The sequence below is a fragment of the Caretta caretta genome, chromosome 8 (genome assembly GCF_965140235.1).
Source record: "Caretta caretta isolate rCarCar2 chromosome 8, rCarCar1.hap1, whole genome shotgun sequence".
Classification (NCBI taxonomy): Eukaryota; Metazoa; Chordata; order Testudines; family Cheloniidae; genus Caretta; species Caretta caretta.
In genome coordinates this window covers 49,040,573-49,062,250 of record NC_134213.1, presented here as the reverse complement: position 1 = coordinate 49,062,250, position 21,678 = coordinate 49,040,573, and the positions used below count along the sequence as shown (strand labels likewise).

Sequence of the window (21,678 nt, the reverse complement as noted above, 5' to 3'; positions counted from 1 at the left end):
GGGGAAGGGGGGCCCCGTGCCCATGCGCACACTCCTCCAGCGCGAGGCTTGTGGTAGGGAGCGAGGCGATAAACAAGGCTTCCGCTCGCAGGGCCACGCACAAAGGGGGCGGGGCAGCGCCGCGCCGCGCCAGGGTAAAGTCGAGTCGTCCCGCTGCACGGAGCTGTTCCTGAGCTGAGTCCCGCCAGCTGCACGAGCTCCCGGCTCCGTTCTCTCAGCCGCGGGGCTGCCGTCCCCTCCGCCTGCAGCGCCTCGGGTAGCTTTGGGTCCTTCCCCTCGGGACTTGGGCGCCTCGGCGCTGGGCCCCGCGGGGTGTTATGGGAGATTTCATACCCCCCCGCCCCGTGTTGGGGCACCTCCCTAGGGGAGCTATGGGGGATACTATATAGGATGACCAGATGTCCCGATTTTGGGGTCTTTTTCTTATATAGGCTCCTATTATCCCCAACCCTCTGTCTCGATTTTTCAGATTTGCTGTCTGGTCACCCTAATACTTTACCCCTCCCCCGTGCTAGGGTTCCTTCTGCAGGGGGTGTTATAGGAGATTTCATAACCCTTCCCTGCTCTCCACCCCAGTGTCAGGGTCTGCTATTCAGGGACTTATGGGGGATTTCATACCTCTTACCCTTCCCCCACCCCCCCCACGCAGCCAGGGTCCCCTCTGCAGGGGGTCATGGGGGATTTCATACCTTCTCCCACTCTCCAACAGTGGGGTACCTTCCCCTGGTGGGATTATGGGGATTTTGCACCCTCTGCCCCAATTCTTCCTCCAATGCAAGGGGCCCTTCTCCTTCTTGTGTGGGGTGGTGCTGGTGGTTCCTGGAAATGAGCCTGGGCACTTCATGACTGACACCTGTCTCTGTTTCTCTTTCTCTATAGCCTGTTCCTGTTGCCTTGCCCCCTGGATGCTCCCACGGCACAGCCTGTTCCTTTTACCTCGATTCTGCTCCTTCCTCCCCTTCGCCACCATGAGCAGCAAAACCGGCACCTTCCACTTGCAGCAACCACTCAACTACCGGGCAGGGGCCCGAATTCAGCCCGTGGATGGAAGCCACAGTGAGGAGGTGAATGAGCCAGCAACAGGTAACTAACTGACTGCTTTCTGTGGGGCCTGGGATCCTGGAGCCAAGGAGGAGCTGCTGTATTCTCAGTAGAAATTGCCTGAAGATCTATAACAACCTGTCAGTGCCCATGAACTGGATTGGAATACTAGATAGACACAGCAGATGAAATCCCAAGCTGCACTGCGAGGCCCAGCACATTGCAATGTCTCCAAGTAATTGTTCCTTCAACTTGGGGAGACAAGGTGGGTTAGATAATATCTTTTATTCAACCAAATTCTGTTGGTGAAAGAGACAAACTTCCACGCTTAAATAGCTTTCTTTACTGATTACTTTCAGCAGCAGAAATTGGTTCAGTAAAAGATATTACCTCACCTACCTTGTCTCTCTATTATCTTTAGACCAACACTGCTACAACAACACTGCCTTCAATTTGGGTAGTACTTACATAGCTTGTCTTACTCATAAAGATGTTGTTGTTTAACACAGGGCTTTGGAGTAGAGCCCATGGAGCAGCTCCGGAGCAGTGGCGCTGCAGGTTTTTGCCTGGAGCTGGAGCGGAGCCGGAGCGCAGCTCCAGAGCCCTGGAACAGGTTCTCTTCCATTTAGACTTGCATGGGATAGAAAAAGGAAGTGCTATCTGGTATAAGGGCTCAGGAGAAAGAGTTAGTGCAGCAAATATTGCCACAGCACCTGATAAGTGGCCTGGATTTCTCATTCTGTTGCATCAGCCCTGGGGCTAGTTGGGTCCCAAGTCCTCCTGTAGACTAAGCCCAGTGCTCTTTCATACTTAACAGAATGGGGCGAAACAGCAAAGGCACTTGGCAAATCCCCGGTGTGATGAGGTAGACATCTTTTCTCATCTCTCTAGCCAGGTGCCCTGCACTGCTACCGCCTTGTGGGGCGCACACACCTAGTTCTTTTCCCTTTGTCACCTCTGAGTATACAGCATCCCACTCTCTCCTGCCAGCACCTCCACTCTTCACATCAGTCGCATTGTCTGTGAGAATATCTGTAGATGCTGTGCAGTGGCATTCAGAAAAGTGTGAATTTGCCTTAGAGCCAGTATTTGGGTTGAATGACTACCTCTGATGGAAATTCAGCACTGACACACTAGCCAGTAACCCATAGGATAGTTAGAAAACGCAAGCACAAGCTTCTACTTATGTGGGAATTGCCTTTGGTGCTGCTCCTCAAATGCTTAAAGGATTTCAAATCTTCATGTAGCTGCTTCTCCTTTCTGCCCTGGCCACCCTTCACACTAGTGAATTATGCCAAGGTTTTCAAAAGGGTCTTGTGACTTTTAAGTGTCTCAGGTTGAGACCCCTTAAACAGTTCTGATTTTCATAAGGCATTGGGCACCCATTCTCTAAAAGTCAGATCCCTTTATGGTGATTCAAGGAGGGCACCCGGGAAAAATAATAGTTCTAGCAGATAACACTTGGTGCTAGTAGCATAATGGTCATATTCAGAGGTAGGATGTCTGTCGGTATTTTAGGAAATAATGCTTGGAATTAGTGTCAATACCAGAAGCTGGCATAGTCCATACCAGTACCAACCTCTGCAGCCCAGCCCTGCACCCAGGCCATAAGCAGAATGACCACTGACTTTAATGGAAGATCCATGCAGAATTCTACAGGATCTGGCCCTTGGTGATCCAATACCAACTTCTGGTACTGGCAGATGACCTGTTCAAAACGTATTAAAAATTATAACTGTCTTAAAATGCTGGGATTAGAAGGCTTTTGGGGAGAGGATGTTTGAAATGGGTGTTATTGGGTTATCCCAAGTCCTACAGAATCAACACAGGGAGGAGGTGCTTTAATCTTGCAGATAAAGACATAAGATTCAACAAGTGGAAGTCGAAGCTTGACAAATTCTAACTGGAAATAGGGAGCAAAATTTGAACAGCAGAGTTAACTAACCATTGAAACAGTTCACCATGGTTTGTGGTGGATTCTTCACCACATGAAATCTTTAAATTGAGATTGGATGTCTTTTTAAAAGATGCTGTAGTTCAACCACAAGTTATTGGGCTCAGTGTAGGAATTACTAGATGAAATCCTCTAGACAGGAGGTCAGACTAGATGATCACAATGATTCTTTATGGCCTTAAAATCTGTTAGCATACATGCAAAAGCAGTAGGAGACAGAATGAACACTTCTTCTGATACTGTAAACCATGGATCGCATTGGTGCTACTCCTATAAACGCTTGCTAATAGCAAGGTTAATGGCAAAAATCTCTGAACGAAAGCTCTGAAATATAAACTTTTTTTTTCTTAGGTCGAGTGATGGGCAAGTTTCTCTTCTCTGGGGAGAAGGAGGTGGATCTGGCTGTGCAGAGTGCCAAAGCTGCCTTTAAGATATGGAGCCAGAAATCGGGCATGGAGCGGAGCAGGGTTCTGCTGGAGGCTGCCAGGATTATCCGGGTATGTGGTGAAGCTTTTCTCTTGTGTTGGAATGATGTGGTCCTGTCCTTGATCCTCCTCCTGAGCTGTTCTTTTAACCCTTCACAGCTTGCTGTTGGGCTGTGCTTGCAGCACTAGATAAGACCACTAATGCGGTACCATTTATTCAAATTGCATGAATAATGTACATTTTGAAAGTTATACTTGATCAGCAGAGAGATTTCCTTGGGCAGGGCTGGGCCTCCAGTCTCATCAAGGTAGCTTTGTTTGTGGAATTGTGACCACTAGCTAAGTCTTCTCTTCTCTTCAGAGCCCTAAAGTGCCTGCCTGCCTCCCTTGTCACTTGCGCCTCCCCTTTCCCAAAGAATATAAGCCAAATTTATGCCTGAGTTGAGGTCTCTGGATTGCTTACCCCACTACTGTAGTTTCTGTATCCTTATAGTAAACTTAGTTTTGTTTGCAGCAGACCTATACAAATCCACGTAAGCTTGCTAGAAGTGAAAGTCCCAAAGTCCAGAACTTCTGTGCCTGCAGAAAGTACAGGGCACTATCCCTGTCTCCATTTGCTTTTGGAACTAAAATTGGAGAACTGTTACACTGTCTTATCTTCATAACTACTGAGAGCTTATGTACACTTAACTACACTAACCTGTAGTGCTCAGTGAAGACACTGCCTACGCCTGTGGGGGAGCTTCTGTCCCTCTATTGACATAGCATTTTCTACACTGGGAGTTAAATCATTGTCACTGTGTCGCTCAAGGGTGTGGATTTTCCACACCCCTGAGCAACGTAGTTATACCAATGTAAGTTTGCAGTGTTGGTCTGGGCTTAGTGCAGTAACCCTGTAACTGGAATGCATTAGAATGGGACTCTTGCTAGGACAAATGAAAGAATACATGTCTGCATTTTAGGTTTGCCTCTGCTATATTTTTGGAGGGATTTGTGCTTATTTTTTCCTTCATAGTCCAGCTTCTCCTGCTGTCTGACCCCTACAGTGGAATCGTAATGCCATGTTCAGGGCAGTCTGGTGATAAAGATGATTTACCAGTAGAATGTATTTATCTTTAAATCCATGGTTCTAGCCTCTTTAGGTCCCTTTTGGATTTTTCTTGTCCCTGCTCTTTGCAGTTCCTCCCAATTTGGTATCATCTGTGAACTTCCTTAATGTTTTGTTTACTCCCATTTCTAAATTGAAATGATCAATAAATCTAAACAGGGAAGTGAAGCAAGAGTAGACCTATGGCAGGTCCCCAGCAGGTCTTTGTTAGATACTTCTCTACACCTAGCTCAACACATTGACAAGCTGGTAAATGGCAAGTGGAAAACTCCTTCTTGTAGAGACGGTTGGGTTATCACTGATGGCAAAGATTGTCTTCATCTGCGTTTGGAAAGCAGCTAGCATGCTGTGGCTGGTGCCACAGTCTGTCTAATGCTGTTACTGTGCTGTTCTTACAGGAACGGAGGGAAGAAATTGCGACCATGGAAACCATCAATAATGGGAAATCCATCTTTGAAGCCAGAGTGGACATTGACATATCTTGGCAGTGCCTGGAGTATTATGCAGGTTTAGCAGGGGCTATAGCAGGTGAGAGCTATACTAGTCACTGGAGCCTCATTCCTTTTCCCCAGCTGTGAGACAGTCATTCGTATACCTCAATGATCGTTTAGTCAGATGATGATTAAATCTTAGGACTCCTAGAAAGTCCCTGGCTATTTGGAATAGGGTAGAATTTTGGTTTCAGACACCATGTTGACGCACCTGGGATAGGAAACACTTTTTATGCAGTGGTGAGTTAGACATGGGGGGCAAATTCTGTCCTGCTTTAAAACCTGTGTGACTCCATTGACCTCAGCTGGAGTGCTTAGGGATTAAATTGGGCTGGAAAGCAGTGACCAGGTAAACAGGGCAGCCATTCTACATGTAGCAAGAGTCCATTTATCGTCTTGGGACACTGATGCTGATTGTGATGGGAGAAAGGTAACTGGCTACACCTCCAATGATGTCCCTGGCTTCTTTTTAGAAGTGCCTTGCGACTTTCAGCTTTCACCAGACAATGCAGACTGGACCCTGATTTAACATCTCCTCTTAGGGATGGCTCTGCTGATAAACGCTTTATCGTAGTCTGGGGGTGGGAGCACAGCTCTAAATATAAATGGGTGAGGCTGAAGTAAAGCAGCTAACAGATGGAAGTTATATTTCCTTTTTTGTCTTTATATTCAGGGACCAAATTTGCTGTTATCCAGACCTGAAAGCCCCAGCTGAGATCAGGGCCCCATTGTGCTAGGGTGCTGTTTATACATTTAGTGAGAGAGTTCCTGCTCTGAAGAATTTACAGCATAAATAAACAAAACAAAGGGTGGGAGAAGAGGGGCTTATTCTCTCCTTTTTACAGATGGAGAAACTGAGGCACAGAAAGATGTAACTTGCTCAAAGTCACACATGGAGTCTGTAACAGAACTGGAAATTGAACCCAGATTGCCTGGCTCCCAGGCCAGTGCCTTAACCACAAGACCTTCCTGCCACTGTTGATATAATCAATTGCAGCTGGCTTCAGTGGGCTTGTAGACACCCCCCTGGGCCAGCAGTAAATTTTTTTCTTTAGTCTCTGTCCTTTTGCTAGTTCCAGTGGCATTGTGGGGATTTCACTCTCAAATTCACTAAGAGGTGGAGCTTTTCCTTGAGTCAAAATCTTAAGACCGCTTTGGGCAAACCCCATTTGGTGCTACTGGTCTTGGGGCACTTGCAAACCTGTTAGTATAGAGGGATTTGCTAGATCCCACTTTGGCACTGAGACAGGGAAGTAGATCTGAAGCTGTCTGGAGGCTTGAAGGTTCTTTGTTAGTTTGCTCAGCTAACTCCATATGTTCTCATGCATCTGTACTTATCCCCGCCAAGGTCAGCACATCCAGCTTCCTGGGGGATCCTTTGCTTACACCCGAAGAGAGGCGCTTGGGGTATGTGTTGGGATCGGAGCCTGGAACTACCCCTTCCAGATTGCCTGTTGGAAATCTGCTCCAGCCTTGGCTTGTGGTAATGAGACCCCCCTGTCTGTGCAAGATTTCTTTGTGATGTGGGTGATCGTGTGGTGAAAGAGGGTCAGGGTTAAGCATTCATGGACTAAGAGCTCCATTAGTGGGTGAAGAAGGATCTGTTTGTCTTAGGTCTGTTTCTCAGAGAAACTTTTTCTGTCTGGGAGGGGAACAAGGCAAAGGAGAGTTAGCAAATAAGTTATGGGGCGGGAGCATGACAGGAAGGGGGTGCTGCTGTTGCTTCACACCAAACAGGTAAGAGTTTCAGTGAAAGATGAGAGAGAGGAGGGAGCAAAGAGGTAGGGCCAGCAAAGCAGTGTCCCTGCTCCTCCTTCTGACTTGGTTCCGGTAGCAGGTACCATACTAGCTCCTTCCTGCTGCTGTGTGACCTCAGTTGCATTTGCTCCCCTTTGTGCCCCCATTTCATCAGTTACTGAAAATACTGCATTTGTAAATGCTGTCGCTGCCCTGCCTGGGTGCCTTGTCGGGATTGAAAGGGGCAAAACTTCCAGTTGCTCTCCTGTTTTCAGTCTCTGCAAAATCCATTGCCCTCCTGGAGGGTGAGATATTTGAATGTGAAATCCCCTGCCTCCCTGTCCCGAGTGTCGCTCCGATTTTAACACCCCCTCTACTCCCTCCCCCCCGTACTGGATTCACATAGGTAACGCCATGATCTACAAGCCATCTCCCCTCACCCCCATCTCAGTGGTAATGCTGGCAGAGATCTTCACCCAGGCCGGTGTGCCCAATGGGCTATTCAACGTGGTGCAAGGTGGAGCCGCCACTGGCCAGTTTCTGTGCCAGCACCAGGATGTGTCCAAAGTCTCTTTCACCGGGAGCGTACCAACTGGTATCAAGGTAAAGACCACTCTGCTAGGTGGGAGGGCAAGGGACTTCTAATTATGGCACGAATACCAGAGGACATGCAGCAGAGGCAGACCCTCCCACAAGCCTGTGCACAAGCAGCCTGCCCTGGAGAATGGCTGGGCACATGGGGCATGCCTTACAGCTATTCAAATATGGCACAGAAATGTCAGGCTGTACTTATGCTATAAGGGCCTGCCTGGAGTACTAGTTGTGGGGTTTTTTTGCGGGGTGGGAGGCTTGAAGGTCCTCTCTGCTCTAGAGAGGAGCTATTAAATCTATGGAGAGTCTCTGCTCTGATAGTCTTAAACTGTTCAGCCTGTTATGGTCTGGTGAAGAGAGGGTTCTCTAGCAGGGAATAAATACAGGTACCTAAATGGGTAAACCTGGGTCAGGATGTGTTTTGAACTAGCAGAAAGACAACACATGGGAACTCCTGGAAACTAATATGTTTCCCTCCAATCAACCCAAACTCAAGATAAATGAATATGCAGAGACCCCTTTTTCCCTAGAGGAAGGAGGGTAGCAATCATTGTTAGTAATTTTCTACCCCACATTATTGGACAGCTGCTTACCTAGCAACGGTATCTTGGGGAATAAACCCTGACCTACAGCAAATTCTGCTCATGTGCATGCAGTGAGACAATTTAGTTCTTTGGAGCTGGGGAAGATTTATCCTGGGCCCATGTGAGCCTAGAACTCAAGCATTTCCTCCTGGACCATCAAGCAGGAGTCCTCCATTTGTGTGGGATGCTAACTGATCCTGGCCATCTCCCGTGGTGGGGATGGAGATCTAGCTCATTCCCCTCCGCTTGTAGCTGCTGCCTTTTCAGAAGCAAACAAAAATACCTCCCCCGCAACCTCTTGCAGTCCCTGACAAAGTCTCTTTGCTGAGAAACCAGAGCCCTTGTCCATTCCCTGAGGCAGGTGAGGCCCCAAAACTACCTGAAGAGCAGAGTAGCACAGCATAGACTGGGTCACTCTGCTTCTGGTATTGTAGATATTTTCACAGACACACACACACCCGTGCCCTGCTAGTCTAGATGATGTGCCCTATGTACACCCTTGACTGGTGCTGTGTATCTGGATCCTTGCATTCAATTAGTCTATTACGTGTTAAAATTTATACACCCTTAAAACTGTAAATTTTCAGCGTGCACAGCTCTTTAGGTTTCAACTACGTTTTAATCAACAAAAAGTCTCTTGTGCCATCATGGGGCAGCAGTATGGGAACAGTCCTGAGTGCCCCCCACTAAAATAAAAAATGCAGTCCCCACCTTTGACTGACTTCTGTTGTTGCAAAGGGCATGTGTGTGGGCCAGGGGTGAATTTCTCCTCTCCTCGCCCCCCATCTCTAGAATGGGGGGCATGTATTTGCCATCTCCTGTGGCCCTTCTGGACCTGGGTTGGGCCCTCACAGTCCTGTTTGTGGTTCCTGTTCCTGGTTGGGCCCCCAGCAGCCTGTCCCTTCTATCTTTGTTTGTATTAGATCATGGAGATGTCGGCCAAAGGCATAAAACCAGTCACCCTGGAGCTGGGGGGCAAGTCCCCCCTCATCATATTCTCTGACAGCATCCTGGAAAATGCCGTGAATGGAGCCCTGATGGCCAACTTCCTCACGCAAGGCGAGGTGTGTAGCTCCAACGGGATGTGAATGCTACCTGCTTACTCTACTCTCATGTCTCCCTCCCTTCCACATCTCCAGTCCCACAGATACTACAGCGATTGACGTCCTAAAACACTCAAGTTATATTCACCCTCCTTGCACATGATAGGAGAAGGGCACTGCTCCCCAGGGCACTATGATGGAACCTGTTATGAGGTTTCTTGCAGAGGCTTGGGGAAGGGCGCACACTGCAGCTCTGCACCTGACAGGGGCCCGCAGGAGTGGGATTAAGCAGGGCTCTAGCACACACCCTGCTGTCTGAGGGGATGTCTCCTGGATTCTGCCTCCAGTGAGAATCACAATAGAGGGCAAAACTGGGGTTCGAATGCCTCCTACTGTGCCACCTCTAGCTCCTTCCTCACTTGCCCCAGCAGGTAGCATCATTCTCTGGAGTGGAGGGGGTGGCTCCAGGAGCTTCTTCTGTGTAAGATACCAGCCCCTAAGATCAGCTGTTCCTGCATCTTGGCTCTTGGAATCAAGCCCGCAGCACAGAGATCAGAATGTATGGCTCTGCCTCCCTACTGTGGTCTCTTTGGATTCCGTTACTGACTAGATCAGCTGCTGTGAGTCTGCAGCAGTGTGGGGCTTTTCTCTCTGGCTTGCTGATGATGCTCCCATGCCAGCCTGCAAGATGTTTACCCCCTGTGGGCCCAGCCCCTGGGGCACTTTGGGGCTTTCTGTAACATCTATTGCCATAATAGCTAAATGCTTATGTGTCCCTTTGGAGCATCTTTGGGGTTTGAACAGCTAACTCTGATTATCCCTGCTGGTGGCCGTATATATTTTCACCACTTGGTGGCACCGAGACCACTAAAATACTTGCATGTGATGTGTTTTGTGGTGAGAGGGAACAGCAATCAATCCCTTTGCCTTTATTGCCCCTGGCGATGGACTGAGCTGCATAATGCAGTTCACTTCTGTATCCAAACAGCCCCAGAGTTGGGAAGGAAGGCCCCTAGGCTGTTCTGAGCTCCTCTCTAATCAATCAGGCTGCCATGCAAACAGCAATCATGCTAGTGGCCCATATGGAGCTGGTGATAGGGAAAGGAGTTCAAGTCCTTCAGCTCACTCCCAATATGTTTGAGGGAAGATCGTGAGGGGGTTAAACTTGGTAGCTACATTGGTCCCTTAATAGCCACTTATACTTCCTCCAAGAAATGGGATTCAGCTGCAAGTGAAACAAGTGGTTGGTGCATGTGCAGCTTCAGTGGGTAGGATAATGTGCCAGTGGGGAGTCCTGTGGGGGACTATAGTATGTTACTTGTTCCCCCTAAAGAGCCTTCTATAAGATACTGCTGATTCTGATGTCCCAGGTTTGCTGCAATGGCACTCGAGTGTTTGTGCAGAGGGAGATCCTGGAGGCCTTCACAAAGGAAGTGGTGAAACGCACCCAGAAGATTAAAATTGGAGATCCACTTCTGGAAGACACAAGGATGGGGGCCCTGATCAGCCGCCCCCACCTGGAGCGAGTCCTGGGGTTCATTACGCAGGCAAAGGAGCAGGTAAGAGCATCTGGCTTTCTTGGATTTGAGGAGGCTTGCTGGAAAGAGTCTCACATGTTGGGGAAGGGACTTTCCATCTCCCTCTGCTGCTAGTTTAATAGACAGGCAGCATGTTCTCCCTACCCTTTCTGGGGTGAAGCCCTTTCCCTGCTGAGGTTGAATTACACATGCCAAGAGGGTACATATAGAAGGGACCCTGGATTAAAATTTACACAATGGCTTAATCTTGAATCAGAGTGGTATGATATCTTACCACTCTGATATTAGTGTCTCAGCAGGGCTATGGGGTCATGAGGATGGATAGTACACATTGTATCATGTAAAGCAGAGGTGGCAAACACCTGGCTTGCTTGATCTGTTTATGGGGCATATTTGAATACTGTAGAATCTCAGCTTTCATTTTAAAAACAAAATGGTAGGTCTTGTGTTTGCAATGAGAACCTTCTAGATTTGACCCAAGCGTAACCAGTGAAGTGATGCATGCCTCGTCTGCAAGCAGCCTGGATATAATAGCTTTGAGACTGGTGAACTTTCCCAACGCCTGTTAATGCCTTTGGTCTAGCCATGCTAAAGTCTAATGATGTTCATATGTCAGCACTAACTATTTAACTGCAGATCATTTTAGCATCAGGAATTGGGAAGGGGTTTGGGGTGTACCCTGAAGAGGGTAGAATTGCGAGGGTGCAGAGAACAAAATGCAGGGGGATTAAAGTAGGGGACAGACAGGGAGGGAAGAGAGACAAATAATGGAAGTAAGGGTCATTCTGAAGTGAAGAATATTTTCCTGCTGAACATGACCATGAAATGAACAACTAAGGGCCAGATCCTTAACTGGTGTAAACTGGTATAGCTCCACTGGAGGAATGCTAATTTGCACCAGCTGAGGGGCTGGTCCAAAGTTATTACATACAGGTCAGATTTCACCCTTGATCTTTGTGCAAACTTCCTATTGATCCCAGTTGGAGCTCTGCTATGGGTTGAGAGGAGACTGTTGTCCTGAACTTGTACTAGGTGCCCCTATGAAAAGCTGAATTTGTCTCTCTCCCCAGAATGAGTCTGACAGTCCTGGTTTAAAGTTTAACTGCAGAGCTCTGTTTAACACGCCAGGCCAGTAACAGATCACCGGGGCAGATTCAAATTACAGCTTACTGGGCTCTTCAAACAAAGCAGTGGGAAATGCATTCTTCTAGCCACAGGCCAAGTCTAGGGCTCTGCATTACCCTTTCTGACTTACTAACAAGAGACTGCAGCTCCTGGCTTCACCAGCCATGTTAGCAATATCATCATCTGTAACAGGAGAATGGCAGAGCCTTGAACTTTGGACCCTGGCCAGCTCCGAATACAGACAGCTGAAAACAGTTTTCTCCTTTATCTGCTTGCTTGGGCAGGCTTTCTCTTTGTGGCATGGGCAGCAGCAGATGCTGTCTGCTCAGGCTCTGAGTGGCTCTAAACTCAAGGGTTTTCAATTCTTAGCTGATAGCAGACACTGGCCAGGGAAAACATGAAAGCCTGTCAAGCTGGTGCCCAAGACATCGTACATTTTTTTGCTCCACTGAAACTCTCAGAAATCACCGTGGAATATAATTCCAGTGGGAAAGCTACAGGAGAAGCAGATGTACATTTTGAGACTCCTCAGCAACTGCATCTTCTTATGGCCAAGGTCACACGTGCACACAGATGTATTGAATTATTCCTGAATTCATCTCCAAAAGGAAAACGAGATTGCTAGTGAAAATGGCACAATCCCAAACTAGGATGAAGCAAGAAGTGTTTTTATTTGCTCATTATTTTTGGAGCTAGAATACAGGTGCTCCTGTTCAGTAGCAAAGATAAACCATAAAGGACATATATATATTTTTTTCAAAGGCAATTCAATCTGTATCTAAAATTATTTGGTATGGGTTTGTGTAGTAAAGTGCACAATAAATTGTCCACACTTTTTTTTTGGGGGGGGAGAATAGGTCCCAGCTTGATTACTCGAGTCAATGCTGTCCCCAGTGACAGCTGGGTCACGGTGAACTGCAGTTACCACTTGATGGACAAAGCACTAGAGCAGGGTGCCTTCTGCAGACATCTGCTTTAACCCCTTCCTTTCCAGTCCACCCGCGAAAAGCATGTATTGCTTGGTGATATCACGTGCTTTAAAAAAAATTAGAGCAAGGGCAAGCCAAGGGTGGTGGTGGGGTGCCAGATTGCTAACTTCCATTCTGCTGCCTGCAGTGGTGCTAGTAGAGTAGAGCAGACCCCTTTCCCTTCTGGGTGGGATGAACATCCCCATAATGTGTCCAGCCAGTCGCATGCTACTCGAGCCTTTAGGCATCTCAGTTTGTGTTAAAGCTCTTGGAGGAGCTCTGGAGGTGAAGGAACCAAAATAACCTTGGGAATCCAGCCTGGCTTTCCCAAACAACTGCTGCTGTTCTCCTGTACTTTGTGGGTATAAAGGGAAGGAGGGAGGGAGGCTTCCTGCTCTTGGGGAATTGGCTAATCCTGTCACTGAGAACTGCCTGCTCTGGTCCCTACATAGCCACAGGGTGACAGCTGCTGCTCTTTTAGCCTCCCAAGCAGTCCAGGGCCTTCACTGGGCAGCTCTCTTTGAAGCTGATTTGACCGTTGCCTCCCCCTAAACCCCCAGACTCTTGGACTTCATTATTCCTGTGATTGTGGCCAATTCCATCCACCGTAGGCCTCTTCTAAGGCTGCTGCTGCTGGCCAGCAGGCACATCAGGGCAGTGTGCTGGCTCTCTGACACCTGTGTACCTTCTAGTTTGGCTCATTTTCAGGGGGCAAAGGTGCTGTGTGGTGGGGAGCCGTATGTTCCTGATGACCCCAAGCTGAAGAATGGCTACTATATGCGACCCTGCGTGCTAGGTAGGATTCCTCTTCAGCTCAGTGGAGCTATTTTATATGCATAGGTTTAATGCTAACAAGTTCCCGAGCTCTGTCGGTCCCTCTGCCTAAAGTGAAACCTGTGAAATGTGTAACCCTTTTCAGATAGTTTGTATAGCTCAGACAACTGAACCCAACACATGGTACTCTAGAGGCATAGGAACATACTGGGTAAGATCAGTGGTGTATAATATCTTTGACAGTGACCAGAATCTGATGCTTCAGAGGAAGATGTATTAATACTCCCAGGAAGGACAACTGCAGGAGAACTGGCCCAAAGGGGTTGGAAATTTCTCCCTAATCCTGGGTAGACGGTGCTTGCTCTTTGTCCTGAAAGTTGATATCCCTTTAAGAAGCTTTTTCCAGATAATTTAACTGTAGATAGGGTTACCATATTTGAACATTCAAAAAAGGGGACACTCCATAGGGGGGTGGGGTGCATGGCATTTGCCCGTGCCCCCCAGTGCTGCCCCAACTCCACCCGTTCCCCACCCCCATTCCAACCCCTTCCCCAAAGTCTCCGCTTCCTCCCCTGAGCACGTTGCGTTCCTCCTCCTCCTCCTCCTCCCTCCCAGCCATGCAAACAGCTGTTTCACGGTGCAAGCCAAACCCTGGGAGCTTGGGTGGGGGGGAAGCGGGCACACTCTCGAGTGATCAACATTTGCTCTTTCTTGAATGATCAACTCTTCCTTGGGGAAAAATAATAATGGCAAAATCCCGGATGTTTTTAGGTATTTAAAAATTCCTCCCGGATGGGGATTTAAGAACCGAAAAGCCCGACACGTCTGGGAAAATACAGGCATATGGTAACCCTAACTGTAGAGGATGATCTTAAAACAAACCCCACCAAAAAACCCCCTAATTCTCCTTGAATCTTATGGGGCTCTTGATCTCATCTACTAGCAGTGGGTTCCTCAGGCTTATCAGGGCTCTAGTTTAAAAAATGCACTTTCTTTGATCACTTTTAAATTAAGGAATAGAATCATAGAATATCAGGGTTGGAAGGGACCTCAGGAGGTCATCTAGTCCAACCCTCTGCTCAAAGCAGGACCAATCCCCAACTAAATCATCCCAGCCAGGGCTTTGTCAAGCCTGACTTTAAATTTCTAAGGAAGGAGATTCTACCACCTCCCTAGGTAACGCATTCCAGTGTTTCACCACCCTCCTAGTGAAAAAGTTTTTCCTAATATCCAACCTAAACCTCTCCCACTGCAACTTGAGACCACTACTCCTTGTCCTGTCCTCTTCTACCACTGAGAATAGTCTAGAACCATCCTCTCTGGAACCACCTCTCAGGTAGTTGAAAGCAGCTATCAAATCCCCCCTCATTCTTCTCTTCTGCAGACTAAACAATCCCAGTTCCCTCAGCCTCTCCTCATAACTCATGTGTTCCAGACCCCTAATCATTTTTGTTGCCCTTCGCTGGACTCTCCAATTTTTCCACATCCTTCTTGTAGTGTGGGGCCCAAAACTGGACACAGTACTCCAGATGAGGCCTCACCAATGTCAAATAGAGGGGAACGATCACATCCCTCGATCTGCTCACTATGCCCCTACTTATACATCCCAAAATGCCATTGGCCTTCTTGGCAACAAGGGCACACTGCTGACTCATATCCAGCTTCTCGTCCACTGTCACCCCTAGGTCCTTTTCCGCAGAACTGCTGCCTAGCCATTCGGTCCCTAGTCTGTAGCTGTGCATTGGGTTCTTCCGTCCTAAGTGCAGGACCCTGCACTTATCCTTATTGAACCTCATCAGATTTCTTTTGGCCCAATCCTCCAATTTGTCTAGGTCCCTCTGTATCCTATCCCTGCCCTCCAGCATATCTACCACTCCTTCCAGTTTAGTATCATCTGCAAATTTGCTGAGAGTGCAATCCACACCATTCTCCATATCATTTATGAAGATATTGAACAAAACCGGCCCCAGGACCGACCCCTGGGGTACTCCACTTGACACCGGCTGCCAACTAGACATGGAGCCATTGATCACTACTCGTTGAGCCCGACAATCTAGCCAACTTTCTACCCACCTTATAATGCATTCATCCAGCCCATACTTCTTTAGCTTGCTGACAAGAATACTGTGGGAGACCGTGTCAAAAGCTTTGCTAAAGTCAAGAAACAATACATCCACTGCTTTGCCTTCATCCACAGAACCAGTAATCTCATCATAGAAGGTGATTAGATTAGTCAGGCATGACCTTCCCTTGGTGAATCCATGCTGACTGTTCCTGATCACTTTCCTCTCATGTAAGTGCTTCAGGATTGATTCTTTGAGGACCTGCTCCATGATTTTTCCAGGGACCGAGGTGAGGCTGACTGGCCTGACAGGATCCTCCTTCTTCCCTTTTTTAAAGATTGGCACTACATTAGCCTTTTTCCAGTCATCTGGGACTTCCCCCGTTCACCACGAGTTTTCAAAGATAATGGCCAATGGCTCTGCAATCACAGCCACCAATTCTAGCACTCTCGGATGCAACTCGCCCAGCCCCATGGACTTGTGCACGTCCAGCTTTTCTAAATAGTCCCTAACCACCTCTTTCTCCACAGAGGGTTGGCCATCTACTCCCCATGTTGTGATGCCCAGCGCAGCAGTCTGGGAGCTGTCTTTGTTAGTGAAGACAGAGGCAAAAAAAGCATTGAGTACATTAGCTTTTTCCACATCCTCTGTCACTCGGTTGCCTCCCTCAGGCAGTAAGGGGCCCACGCTTTCCTTGGCTTTTTTCTTGTTGCCAACATACCTGAAGAAACCCCTCTTGTTACTCTTGACATCTCTTGCTAGCTGCAGCTCCAGGTGCGATTTGGCCCTCCCGATTTCATTCCTACATGCCCGAGCAATATTTTTATACTCTTCCCTGGTCATATGTCCAACCTTCCACTTCTTGTAAGCTTCTTTTTTATGTTTAAGATCCGCTAGGATTTCACCGTTAAGCCAAGCTGGTCGCCTGCCATATTTACTATTCTTTCGACTCATCGGGATGGTTTGTCCCTGTAACCTCAACAGGGATTCCTTGAAATACAGTCAGCTCTCCTGGACTCCTTTCCCCTTCATGTTAGTCCCCCAGGGGATCCTACCCATCCGTTTCCTGAGGGAGTCGAAGTCTGCTTTCCTGAAGTCCAGGGTCCGTATCCTGCTGCTTACCTTTCTTCCCTGTGTCAGGATCCTGAACTCGACCAACTATGGTCACTGCCTCCCAGATTCCCATCCACTTTTGCTTCCCGCACTAATTCTTCCCTGTTTGTGAGCAGCAGGTCAAGAAAAGCTCCCCCCCTAGTTGGCTCATCTAGCACTTGCACCAGGAAATTGTCCCCTACGCTTTCCAAAAACTTTCTGGATTGTCTATGCACCGCTGTATTGCTCTCCCAGCAGATATCAGGAAAATTAAAGTCACCCATGAGAACCAGGGCGTGCAATCTAGTAGCTTCTGCAAGTTGCCGGAAGAAAGCCTCATCCACCTCATCCCCCTGGTCCGGTGGTCTATAGCAGACTCCCACCACTACATCACTCTTGGAAGGAGTGAGAAAGCAGCGCCTGATCCTACCTTCCCTCAACTGTGTAATGCACTTCTTAGCACATCCCATCTTTTTCATTTCCTCTCAACTGAATAGTCTCAATCTTCCTAGCTTCTGTAGTCTTCTTAATATTTTTAGACCCTTCATAACTTGGCTGTGTTGCAAAGGGTGACCAGAACTGACTACATGGTGTTCAAGGGCAGACTTTTTATACAGTGTAGCAATATTGTCTGCATTTTCTTATGCTTCCTAACACTCAAGTGCTGCTGTGCATCTAGCAGAGGTCTTTGAGCTGTCCGCAACAATGCCTAGGTCCCTTTTTGGAGTTCGTTTAGAGCCCAGGAAGGGTTATGAGAAGTTGAAAATGTGTCCCATACTGTGCATGACTTTGCAGCTTAGGGGTTTCAACACTGCAATCAGAGCTGTGATTGCAGCACCTGTAGACAGACCACAGCTAGCGTTGACTGAGCTCATTTGAATAATAATAGCACTGCAGCTGCAAGTGCTAGCAGTTCAAGTATGTATTCAGAGTAGGGGAGTTTATACATGCTGCTGCAGTGGCTTCACGTCTATTGTTTTGATCTAGCTAGCTTGAAACAACTAGTTTAGGTATGTCTGTGTGCTGCAATCACCCCTCCAACTGCAGTGTAGATACAGCGGACCCTCGCTAGAGCACGCATCGCTAGAGCACAGTTGCGGCGATGGATCCCAAATTTAAATATTTTGGATCCCAAGTTTAAATATTTGGGATCCAGGGTAACGCAGCCCCTGCTATAACGCGGTCCCCATGTTAATGTGGTACCACACATGGATCCTGAACCCCACGTTCTAGCGAGGGTCCGGTGTATACCCTTGACCCACATTAAATTTAATCTATCACACTGCCCAGTTTGCCCACCTTTGTTATACCCTCTTGAAGCTCCTGCAACCCTCTTTGGTTGTTCAGCCCCAGGGCTGGTAGAGCTGGACATACTGGTACAAGAATGGACAGTGGGTAGGCTTAAAGGGGAATGTGAGGGAATTTGGGATGTGAAGCAGCAGCTGAGGGCTCTGAATTGTGGGCGGGTAGCCTGCCAACTTCCTGCATAATGCAGAGCCAGGATAGAAGTCATATGTCAATGCCATGGCTGGACATGATCTTTATTTGTCTTAGTTGTTGGAGGATCTTGGAGGCATGGTACAGGCAGATGATGTGCAAGCTTGCGCATGCCACCATTCCCCCCCCCCCCCCCTCGGCCAGTACCCTCGTTTGGCCTCATACATAGCTCTGCCTAGCCCTTCAATCCTGAACTGCAACATTTCCCACAAGTAATGTAGATAATGGATTCAGGTTGCAATGCAAGGCAATGGATTCATAGGTTCAGGAGCTTTGATAGGACACGGGGACCCAATGGATGGAGCATGGGGGCCTTGATAGAGAAGTAACACACAAGTTGTGGATTGGAGCCCAGTGGAATGACTAGTCAGGGGGATGAGTGTAAAAGTTAGTGCTTGCTCTGCATGTGAGAGGTAGGACATGCCACCCTCCCTCCCACATTCTACCCTAAACCTTTCCCAACTTGGCCAATGGAGTGCCAATTAAGATGCTATGTCAAGGATTGTTGTGGTGGGGCTGGGGTTATACATAATTCAGCACTGCAAATACACATGTGCTGCAATACTTTCAGGGGACTGCAGAGATGACATGACGTGTGTGAAAGAGGAGATCTTTGGGCCTGTCATGTCCATCCTACCATTTGACACCGAGGAGGAGGTCCTGGAGAGAGCCAATAACACCACCTTTGGGCTGGCAGGTGGTGTCTTTACCAGGTACAGGTGGGGGGCAGTGTTCAGTCCTTTGAAATGGACTAGGGATAGGGGAAGAATGTTACCAAACTAGAACACCAAGTCTTAGTGGCAATTCTGCTTCAGAGATGCTCTCTTCTAACAGCCACAGAGAGCAGCAAGATGGCTCAGATCAAGAAAGAGCACTATTATTTATTTTTTGTATATAATCATAGCACGTAGGATTCCCAGTCATGGATCGGGACCCTATTGTTCTGGTGCTGTACAAAACCTGGAACAAAAAGTCCCTGCCTCTGTGTGCTGGACATGTAGTCTCTGCTGCTATTTGTATTCCAGGTAGGACAGGGGTCTCACTGTGCAGACATAGATTAGGAAATGGCTCCTTCCCTAGGAGTTTGTAGTGTAAAAGACTAACAAAATGCACCATGCTGGGAGTACAGAACTTGTAAATGATAGTTGGTGGTGGTTTTCCTTCCCCCCCGTTTCCCCTTTTCATAATAACTTGTCTCCAGCTGCCACTCAAACTCCTTCACAGCCCTGCCTGTCTTCCCTGCCACAGGAAGACACTGCCTCATTTTGGGACATGCACACACCAAGTGTCCAAAGGCAGCTCTTGCCTGCTTTCCCTTGTAGTGGTGGGGGACAAGATAGCCACTAGTGGCTAACAGCTCTAAATTAAGTGCCACCCTAGGTTTCCTGGCAATTAGCTGCTACATCCATTGGGCAGGCACAGATTGGGTGCCTCTCTCCTCAGGGTCAAAACCAGTGCCTGTGAACTAGATTCTCATGCACTTCTGCACAGCTCTGCTATTGGGCATGGGGGAGCAAAGGCAGCTAGTGGGACTTAATACCACTTGAGCTGTCTGCAGAGGGTTGGGGGACTGGTATGGAAGGGAAGGCTTGCACTAAATCTTGTCCTTCTCCCACAGGGATATCCAGCGGGCTCACAGGGTGGTTGCTGCTCTCCAGGCTGGAATATGCTTCATTAACAACTATAACGTCAGCCCTGTGGAGCTGCCCTTTGGAGGATACAAGATGTCAGGTGAGCAAGGCACCAGCTCTGAAAAACCTACTAGAGCTTCCCTTTTAAACCTCTCCAGCATATAGGAATCAATGTCCCTACTCCTGTGATAGCAGAATCAAGTGGTGTCATCCTAGGCTGAGACCCCAAAAACTGAGGCTGTCACATCTGTAGGAAGCCAAAAGCTGCTCAGCAGCTTGGTTGCTATTCTGAGCACTCGGGGCTGCAGTTAGAAACTAAAGGCGGGAGGTTGGTGAGGTGGCTGCAATGTTACACACCAAGAAAGCAAGGGAAGGGAAGTTACATCGCCTGCTATGGCTCCTAGTTCAGAGTTGACTCAGCTACTCAGTCTAGGGATAACTTGAAATGCCATATCAAGAAGCTAGTGCTGCTGGACTGCTGCCTGCAGGCAGGGTTGTCCTTCCCCAAAGGGCCAGAGGTGTGCATGGCTGAGTCTGACCACATGACTAGTGACAGAGCAATAACATAAGAAGGTGGGTGGCAATGACTGGCACTGCCATCTCACTCCTGAATATGGCGTCTGTTCCTTCCAGGGTTCGGCAGAGAGAATGGCCAGGCAGGAATTGAGTATTACTCACAGCTGAAAACCGTCTGTGTGGAGATGGGTGATGTGGAATCTGTGTTCTAATGGCATGGGCCTCACAGGAGAGCAACAGGCTGTCCCAGTCAGCCAGAGATTTCTACTAGAACTTCTAGATCGCAGTAACAAGTGCTCTGAATGTCCTGTGCCAATGGGGGAAGCTGGGGTGGGGCAGTGTGCTGCAATCCTTTGCATTTGTGAGGGGGGATGGGAGACAAACAGTTCGGGTTCGGGTTTGAGTTTGAGTGTCCCATTCTCCACAATCTGCCTAGGACTAAAATTGGATTAAGTGACCTTGATTCTTCACCAGCAACTGTTGCTACTGAAGTAAGTACCAGTAGACACAGCAGCTGTTTAGTGTAACAATTTCTAGTTAACTACTGGGTCATGCTCTGACAGCTCATTGTGCATGGAGAAAACCTACAGTGATGCCATAGTCTCTGTAGGCCTAGGTTTCCTTCATGCACACTATGCTGCATGAGAGCTTTGGTAGAAGCCTGCCTGACTTCTCCTAAACAGCAATGCCCTTATCCTAAGCTATTTCAGCATAGAGCGGGGTATTGGAACACCGTTTGGCCATCTCTATATGTGGGTGGTTGCTGACAGAGGCTTGGTTGGGTCTTTTTCCAAATATAGCTCATTGTGCAGTGAGGATAGCAGTATATAATAGCATCCACCTGCAGCTATGGAATAGTGCTAGTGCTCCACTCTAGAATCACCTAGGCGTAGTTGCTTGTGTAGTGAAAATTGTTGGTGCCTTGGGGGATAAACAATGAGGCAAGCTATTCTTTGTGTACACACGCACTTGGAGAAACTGTTTTATACTACTTGATTTTAGCAGTCAAATAAAAGTTCTGGAATACAGCCTTATCTGAAAGTTCTGTTTATGGAAGAATTGGAGCTGTAGCTTAAAGTGCTACCTGCCAGTGGGAGAAGACTGGTTTTTTAGAGAGGAGCTGCAACTCAAGCGTGGGGTAGAGGACTAGTGTGTGAGCAGGGACTAAGCCTCTAGCAGGCTCAAGCCATCCAGCCTGGAGTTTAGTAAAGCTAACTCTTGAGTCCCACCTACAGCAGAGCTACTGCCTAGATCACTCACTACATAAACGACTTAGAGGGCAACAGGATTTTTAAATCAAGTGTAGTATCAAAGGGGGTCTCAGAAGTGGAACTGATACAAGGGGTACAGAAAGGCACTGCCAAGTGCAAAACTGCCTCCTGTGGCTGTTTCAAGAGGTAGGTTTCTGCTACTCCAGAAAGGTGGTGATATACAATGCTCTTAGCATAGTGTTCAATTCTAGGACATCAGCAAGCTAGTATAACATTGGCAGCACTTCAG

The 21,678-nt window shown here is 48.0% G+C and overlaps 1 protein-coding gene across 2 annotated transcripts; it reads left to right on the top strand.

Annotated features, from left to right (window-relative positions):
• The first annotated feature begins 92 nt into the window (after nucleotides 1-92).
• ALDH9A1 (aldehyde dehydrogenase 9 family member A1) lies at nucleotides 93-21,206 on the top strand. Of its 2 annotated transcripts, none has more exons than XM_075131472.1 (12): nucleotides 93-256; nucleotides 880-1,083; nucleotides 3,347-3,492; nucleotides 4,927-5,056; nucleotides 6,368-6,502; nucleotides 7,163-7,359; nucleotides 8,855-8,995; nucleotides 10,345-10,533; nucleotides 13,314-13,401; nucleotides 18,603-18,744; nucleotides 19,650-19,762; nucleotides 20,296-21,206. In XM_075131472.1, exons 2-12 carry the CDS (start codon nucleotides 906-908, stop codon nucleotides 20,388-20,390), a joined length of 1,554 nt encoding a protein of 517 aa, XP_074987573.1. In that variant the 5' UTR covers nucleotides 93-256; nucleotides 880-905; the 3' UTR covers nucleotides 20,391-21,206. The 2 variants fall into 2 exon arrangements, with proteins under 2 accessions (XP_074987573.1, XP_074987572.1); XM_075131471.1 differs by lacking the exon at nucleotides 93-256 and adding an exon at nucleotides 396-414.
• Nucleotides 21,207-21,678: the final 472 nt, after the last annotated feature.